Source organism: Myotis brandtii, unplaced genomic scaffold (genome assembly GCF_000412655.1).
Source record: "Myotis brandtii unplaced genomic scaffold, ASM41265v1 scaffold168, whole genome shotgun sequence".
Taxonomy (NCBI): Eukaryota; Metazoa; Chordata; class Mammalia; order Chiroptera; family Vespertilionidae; genus Myotis; species Myotis brandtii.
Window position 1 is genome coordinate 194659 of NW_005356173.1, and position 8547 is coordinate 203205.

Genomic DNA, 8547 nt, shown 5'->3' on the forward strand with positions numbered 1-8547 from the left:
TCCATAGGCAGCAAAATAGCAGACATATGTCGTAGCAATATCTTTACAGACACAGCTCCTAGGGCAATGAAGACTAAGGAGAAAATAAACAAATGGGACTACATCAAAATAAAAAGCTGCTGCACAGCAAAAGAAACCATCAACAAAACAAGAAAGCAACAAGTACTGCATGGGAGAACATATTTGCCAATGCTATTTCAGATAAGGGTTTAATCTCCAAAATTTACGGAGAACTCATACAACTTAATAAAAGGAAGATAAACGATCCAATCAAAAAATGGTCAAAGGATCTAAATAGATACTTTTTGAAAGAGGACATACAGAAGGCCCAGAAACATATGAAAACATGCTCAAAGTCACTAATCATCTAAGATATGCAAATCAAAACAACAATGAGATGCCACCTCACACCTGTTAGAATGGCTATCATCAACAAATCAACAGACAATACATGCTGGCAAGGATGTGGAGAAAAAGGAACCCTCCTGCACTGCTGGTGGGAATGCAGACTGGTGCAGCCACTGTGAAAGACAGAATAGAGTTTCCTCAAAAAGTTAAAAATGAAACTCCCATTTGACCCAGTAATCCCACTTCTAGAACTATATCCCAAGAAATCAGAAACACCAATCAGAAAGGATATATGCACCCCTATGTTCATAGCAGCACAATTTATAATAGCTAAGATTTGGAAACAGCCTAAGTGCCCATCAGCAGATGAGTGGATTAAAAAACTGTGGTACATCTACACAATGTAATACTATGCCACTATTTAAAAAAAGGAACTTTTACCATTTGTAACAACATGGATGGAAATAGAGAGCATTATGCTAAGCGAAATAAGCCAGTTGGAGTAAGATAAATATCACATGATCTCACCCAAATGTGGGATATAATGATCAAAATAATTTGATGAACAAGACTAGATCGATCTATAGACAAATGGTGGGGAGGTGTTAGAGAGCAACCAAAGGACTTGTATGCATGCATATTAACATAACCAATGGACACAGACACTGGGGCAGTGGGGGCTTGCCCAGGGTGAGAATGGCTGTGGGGGAGGGGGTGGTCAATTTGGGATAAAGGAGACATATGTAAAACTTTAGACAATAAAAAATTCTAAAATTATCAGAAAAAAATAAATAAAAACTAGGATATATAAGAACAAGACTGTTTCTAGTTCTCCCTGGACTCAAAGATGATGGCTGAATCTACTTTTCCCTTGTGATCAATATCCTCAGATCTTTGGTGTTGATCCTACCCATTGCTACCATTTTACCCTCCTTTGTCTCCTAGATCTATCCAAATGTATCTCTGTTGAGGTGACAGCCCCGCTGAGTTTTTTATGACTCTCCTAAGAATCATCCACCATAACATAACACTCTGGTTTTTCCCCCTACCCGCTGCTCCTTAGTAAGACTAACACTAGCAAACTTACCTGAGCCCTCCAGAGCTCATCCCGCTCTTGAGCCACTCGCCAGTGAGTGTCACCCATCATGGCTATGAACAGGTTGAGCATAAGTAGTGTGGCGATGATGGCAAAGGCCGCATAGGTGATGTGGTATACGAAAGGCAAATCCACGTCATAGTTGGCAGGGCCATCGATGAGGGTGAGGAAAAGCTCAAAGGTCGTGAACAGTGATGTGGGGTAGTTATAGAATTCCCCTAGCTTTTTTGGGTCCTCTGTCTGGAAAATGATAAAGAACGCTGCTCCGCCCAAGAAAAAGGCATGGAGATGGAAGAAAAGAGAATGATCACAATAAGCATTCATTCTACTTCCAACATATATCTCCGTACACTTACATGCACCTATACCAACTTACACACCTATAAATATAGATGTGTGAATGTATACATGTAAGTTACATTTTACCTGTGGACCTGGCTAATCCTGAGACATCCTATGCCAAGTTCATCACTCTGGATAATGTTAATATTCAGCCATTTAGCTGAATATTAACACACACACACACACACACACACACACACACACACACTCACACTAGTAGCCCTTCACACAAATCCGTGCGCCAGTAGCTCTCTGCAGGGCCTGGCCACTCTGTGCCTGCTGCCCAGAGGCTCTCCATGGCCCAGAGGCCCATCCATGGCCGGGCACGGAACGCTTGCCTCGTCACCTGGGCAACGACGCAAGCATTCTGTGCCCTGGCCTGGCCAGAGGCCCATCTGCCACTGGAAAATGCAAAGACTTCCCTCCCTGTTATCAGGAACTCTGATAAAGGGCTTCCTTCCTCTTTCTCAGCCAGCTTTCACCCCTGTGCCTCTGCCACCAGCCCCTCCTGTCACACTATCCTTCACCCCCTCCACCCCCTGGCCACTCAGACTTGACCTTGCCTGGGAGTCAGGGGCCACTTGACTCTGCTCAGCTCGCCAGTTTCTTCTCTTCTTATGCAAGCATTCTGTGCCCTGGCCAGGCCAGAGGCCCTTCTGCGGCCAGGCGCAGAACGCTTGCCTCGTCGCCGGGGCGACAAAGCAAGCATTCTGCCAGGCCACTCACACTGCCCACTCTCAGTGGCCACCCCCCGGACTGGGGGACTCTGGCGGGGCTGAGAGGACTGGGCACCGCCATCTTGTGGCTATGGACTCCGCCATCTTTATGACAGAGTAGCAGTTAATTTGCATATTACCATTTTATTAGATAGGACATATACATATATTTTAGTTTTAACCTTTTATAGTTCAGCTGCTGGTGCAGTTTTTTGGTCTACTGGTTTATGGGATCCCCATTTAATAGGGAATTCCTAAGACAGGAATAGTGCCCTTTGTACTGAGCCCTGGTCTTTGAGAGTTGGGGGGTTCCTCAAATATCATCCAGTACATCCCATTGTCTTATGAATGTTCAGTTGAGGACATTGAAGACTGGATTAGAGTTGTCGCCTTTGGCTCTTCCTTCCTCTTTCTGCCTAAAAACTTTCTTCTACTCATTTGCTTTCCCTGTCCCTCCCCCTGTCTGCCAGTTTCATGCTGTGATCCTTTCTCTCCTCCCTGGCATTCTCCCACTGCACCCAGGGCCTTCGGTAAGCACCTGCTTGCCTCTCTCTGCCCAGTCTTTCTTCACAACTCTCTGTCTGTTTTCCTCTCTCATTCTTCAAACTCTCCAAACATTTTTTGTACCTCCTTTAGAGAATTCTTTCTCTTTTTTTCAACTTTGACCACACATAGAAAAAAAGCACATTATGTGTTATTGAATGCTTTATGTTTCTTCTATAGTGTACATATAGACGGCTTACATACTGCACTGTCTCTGCCTACATCATTTTCTGAAATCCATATGTGGCCAGTCTTTCCTGTTTAATGTCCCTCTCACTACAAAGCCCTTTTTCTACATGTCCTTTAAGGATCTTGCAGGGTGGGTAGTCAACATGAATGTTATTGGCTCAGAAAGTCAGAGCACATGGGTTTACCTTCTAGGCCAACCTGAGTGACCCTGGTTCTATGGGTGTCAGTGTGTATTTTGACTCACTTTCCACTTGGGAGGGGGAGTAAATGGGAGTGCAAACAAGAACTGAGAGCAAGAATGAGAGAGAATATTCTGAAGAATTGGATCCAATTATCTAGTGGGGGAAGGAATAGTGCTCTTACCTGAGGCAAATCCCAGAATAACCACAGCCATCAGCCAGCAGAAACGCAGTAAGTCTCCAAAAATCATCTACAGAAAACAGAGAAGGGGAGAGAGGGTGGAGTGATCCTTTTCCCATTTGCCTCTCAGCAGTTATCGCTAATTGATCAGGAGGTCCCTGGAGTTCCACCAGATCCACTCTGAGCAGCATTTTTCTTTTGGCTCCCACCCTCTCCCTCTGTCTGGGAAGGTCCCATGGATGAAGCCAGAGGAAACTTTGGGGAAAGCACTGACCTTCTGAATCATGATGCTGAAGGGACCCAACATCTGGAATCCTCGGGCAAAATATATAACGCTGCACCAGCCCAGTACCAGACCGAGGGACATGGGCACCACCTCTCCTCTGGTGTTGGAGAGCCTCATCACCATGGTCACCAGCACTAGGGAGGCAGAGGTGATGCTGGGGGGGAGAGCAGAGAGCAGGAAGTGAGAGGAAGGCTGGATATTCTAGGTCCTCTCCAACACAGTCATGACTTGGGTGGTACCTATATACTTAGACTTAATCTTTATATCTGAAACACACATATAGGAAAAGTAAGCTGAGGTCTAGGTCCCAGAGAGACCTGGAACAATTCTGGTGAGGGAAGACATGGGGCTGGAAGGAAAGGACACTCACATGATGACATGGAATGGCCCACCAAGGACAGTCTGTCCAAAATAGCGAGAGGCACCAACCCTGAAGATGTCTGGGATCTGGGAAGAGGCCAGTAAAACAAAAAGACCATGGAGACTGCAGTTCAGTCTGGGGCCTCAGGTAGATGGCCTTGGCCTGGACCCCATGTGTACCTCACCTCTAGGATCAGCATGATTAGAGCCCCGACGACGGTCACCAGCTCCCCCACCAGCCGGATTTTATCCTGTTCAGTTACATAGGCCTCCTATGAGGGAAAATTCAAGATGAGAAATGCTTTCTGATGGATTGAAACTCAAATCCTTTTGGGCAAGTGGTCTAATGCAAGGGTGGAGAACCTCAGGCCCACAGGTTGCATAAAGTCCACGAAATCATTTGGTCTGACCCTGCCAAGGCAGTAAGGGTGAATTAATTAAATGTTTGACCAAATATAGCAGGCTAATTTTTAAGTTGATAATTTTGTATGGCCCACAAATGATGTTATAAATATCCAAATGGTCCTTGGCAGAAAAAAGGTTCCACACCCCTGGTCTAAAGTAACTAAGGTCTATCCAAAATGAAGAAAAGATCACCTTTCTACACCACCACACCCAGGATGGTTTTGTCATTGTGGCTAACTCTGTGACCAGGACATTAGTCTGTGTATCCATATGTTTCTTATGCTGATAACTTGAGTAATTCCCTAGCAAGTCATCTTTTATACATATGTTATGAGTGGTAATTTATGATATATGCACCAAGGCTGCAATCACATTTCAGAACATCAAGTTTAGAAAGTTATTGTAACAGGAAGAGGTATTAGTGGCTTGGAATGGTTTCAGCTATGCGGAAATTCCAGCTTTTCCAATCCCATTGTGGTTCCTGGCAGGTAGAAGAGACTATAAACATATCACAGAATTCAGTTTCCCGTGTGGAGCCAGAACCCACTAACTCTAGCATAACCTCGACTCAGTCACTAGACTTTCCTGATCTTGAGGTGTCTCATCTGAAAAATGGAAACTCTGATGCTTACCTCCCCGGGGTTACTGTGAAGTTGGAATTAGATGATGTATTTGGTTGTACTTCATAATCTATAAAATAGTATAGATATATTTATCATGGTTTTATTAGGACTTGGCAATAGAGAGAAGAGCAGGCAAGGTGCTAGAGACACTATATGGATTTTAGTTCTGAGGAAGGGCCCCTGTCTTGTCCTGTGCAGTAGGTGTAGAAAGTATAGTCCTATGTTCAAGATAAAAATAAGACCATCCTTTTTGGATGCATATTACATCATAGTGAGTCTTTGCAACATTATACAGACATAGTGATGGAATTCTACAATAATGATCTTTAACTTTTTTGAAGTTCTGAGCACATCTGAGAATATCATAAAGACTACAGACCCTCCTTCCAGAAAACAGTTCATACATATGCAGTCCCCACATAAATTTAGACAAATAATTTTAACACATTCAAGTACCCTTTACACTTTTGAGAACTCTGTTCTCCATAGTCACATCTCTGAATAGTGTAACCAAGTTAGGAGTTGAGGGACCCTGGAGTCAGTGCGAAAGTTGATGATTTCAACTGGGGAGGATATGATTGCTCATGACACGTAAGGAAAGCTAAGTAACTTCACTCTGCTATTAAACTGGAACATCTTAGCATCCCTCTGCAGGCTACTTTGGTGGTGCACTCACTGGTACAATGAGAGGCATAGCTTTTGAAACAGGAAGAGATGTCATATGGTAGGAGGTGATCTATGGTATAAAAAAAGTACCCACCAAGTGCCTCATGGCTCAGAATGTGTAGAACAGCGCAAAAGAAGCCAAGGAGATAGCCTTTAAGCGTAGGGCCAGACTGACCAGCAGATGGTTGAAATGTTGAAACTACATCATATGGGGCCAAGAAAGACTGAGAAAAGAGTTGGTATCTGTGCCTGGTGAACAGTGTGATCTAACAACCTGTGACTAGATTTTAGTTACATTTTTTGTTGTTTAAAGAACTGATGATCTGTAAACTTCTCTGACATTTATCTGTCTTGAGAAACTAGTTAATTTTATTTTATCATATAATGGGAAATTTCCTTTTCCTTTGTTTTCAAGGAAGTTCAGAGTTCTCTTTTCATCCTCAGCTCTAGAAGCTACTTTGAATACCCTCTTCTCTGTCCTGAAATTCAGTTAATGGGCTTTGTTCTTTATCTTAATGTTCCCATGACATCTTGTAAAACATGCCAACACCTTTTGAGATCAGGTAGTAAGTAATAGGATAAATAAGTATGTTAACTATAGAAACAAAATAGCACTAAATATAAAATTAACTGCATCAATGTCATATACATGTCCATACAAAATTTTTGAATTCAGTTTAAAACTTTGTATCTTGACCCTTGCTGGTGTGGCTGAGTTAGTTGAGTGTGGTCTCATGCACTCAAAAGGTCACCATTCAATTCCCAGTCAGGGCACATGCCAGGGTTGCAGGCTCGATCCTCAGTAGGAGGCGTGCAGGAGGCAGCCAGTTGATGTTTCTCTCTGTCCCTCTCCCTTCCTCTCTTTCGCTAAAAATCAATTTAAAACATATTTTAAAAAATTCTTTTTAAAACTTTGTATCTTGGTTGAGTATGTCTACAAAACTGCCACCAACCTTCCCTTGGCTCAATTAAGAAGAAAAGGAAGTACTGTGCACACATTGCTCAGGTGAGTTGTAGGGATGAGTACACCCCTAGAGGACAGTGGGAGAGTGGCACCAGCTCTTCCCCAGAGATGAAAAAGTGAAACCCCAACTAATGAGAAACGTTAGGGACAATTTCTATCACCACCACCTTCTTCTGGGATTTCCCCTCACCTGTACTGTTTGTTAGTTTGTTCAGCAGATTCCGTTACAGGTACGCGATCCCTGCACAAGTTCACTGGTGAGTAACAGAGGTGTCCAGAGACCCCAAGTGTTTGTATCTGCTCCACCTGGGATCTGATGACCCTAAAAAGTCGTTTCCTTCACCACTTTGTTGCCAAAGGTCCTTTCCCTTAAACCAGGCAGTAGGGTGCTACAGTCTCCTTCCTCCATCATGTTTCCCTGGCTCACCCTTACTTAATCCTCGAGATTTAAGTCACAGCTTTCCTCCTGGGTCAGGTGACTCTTCTGTAGGTCCATGGTGCCACTCTGTTCACAGTCCTCACACTGAAATTATCGGAGCACTCCAGGTCTCACCAGTAATCTTAGAGTTCCCTGAGAGCAGGGACATCTAACTCTGACTTTTCATCACAACACACAACATAGTAGGTGTTCCCATAATAAGAAAGAAAAGAAGGAAGGAGGGAAAGGAGAGGGTGAACAGGTAGGTAGCAGCCGAGCATGATCTGAGAGTTGCAGGGGGACTCAGGATGTAGGGATGGGGGAATGGGTGATAATTAATTGGGCTTTTCTTGGATTTTCAGGTTCCTAGCTCAAGGTCACTTAAGCAGGCATGGCTAATATTACACAGAAAATATTCCACCCCACCTCTTTAAAAACAAATGTCTTCCAGCAATGACCAGAAGTCTTTACATCATCACATGGCTTGAAATTTCAGCTGTTGTCAGCAGTTAACTCCCCTGCAGAGGCTGACTTCAGTGAGAATTGGCCCAGTGAGATTGCTCTCACTTGCCAGCTAGCTGAGCTCATTGCCTTGAAGGAAATGCCCAGAAGGGATGTGGAAGCACAACCATGTACCACCAGGGGGAAGGGTGGGGAGCAAGCATGGATGACCTGGGAGGAAGCTGGGAGGACACCAGAAAAAGTTATCAAACCTCAGTCCTAGATCCACTTTTTCTCCCCAAGATCCCAGTCTTACAAAGGAATGAAGCTCCCAGAAAGAGTCTTACTGGCTCATAAAGAAGAGTTACTCTGATCCTCTCAAATGTACAGGGGTTTCTTACTAGGCTGCCCGTCAGAAACAACTGGGAAGTTTTTGTCACGACATCCATACCCAGGCAAACACTGGGGACTCTCACTCAATTAGTTTGGATCAGAGACCTAGCATTTTTTTTAAATGTAGGCGTTCCTTCTATACTTCAAGTTGAGAACCACTAGACCAAAAAAGAGAAAAATCTCCTGGTTCCCATCTAATGCCGGAAGCTGGTCCACCCTTGCTGCTTGACACAGTTGCTGCAGGGAAGAAACATCTGCACAGCTTATGTTTCAAGGGACCTGGCGTACATGGCATATTTTTGCTCCCCCTCTTAGCACTATGTGTTTTAAACAGGACCACCTCCCTGAGAAAGGTTGTTTCCCCAAGTGAGGATTTTTCCCTGGAGTTAGGGATTAA

The 8547-nt window shown here is 44.0% G+C and overlaps 1 protein-coding gene across 1 annotated transcript in view; it reads right to left on the reverse strand.

Annotated features, from left to right (window-relative positions):
- Positions 1-8547, reverse strand: part of TRPV5 (transient receptor potential cation channel, subfamily V, member 5) — a 33288-nt gene that overhangs the window by 9225 nt on the left and 15516 nt on the right. Inside the window, exons 9-13 of the mRNA XM_005862782.2 lie at positions 4426-4512; positions 4251-4327; positions 3869-4034; positions 3598-3664; positions 1436-1704 (exon numbers count right to left, since the gene is read on the reverse strand). Coding sequence (XP_005862844.1) covers positions 1436-1704; positions 3598-3664; positions 3869-4034; positions 4251-4327; positions 4426-4512 — 666 coding nt within the window. The remainder of the gene's footprint in view (positions 1-1435; positions 1705-3597; positions 3665-3868; positions 4035-4250; positions 4328-4425; positions 4513-8547) is intronic.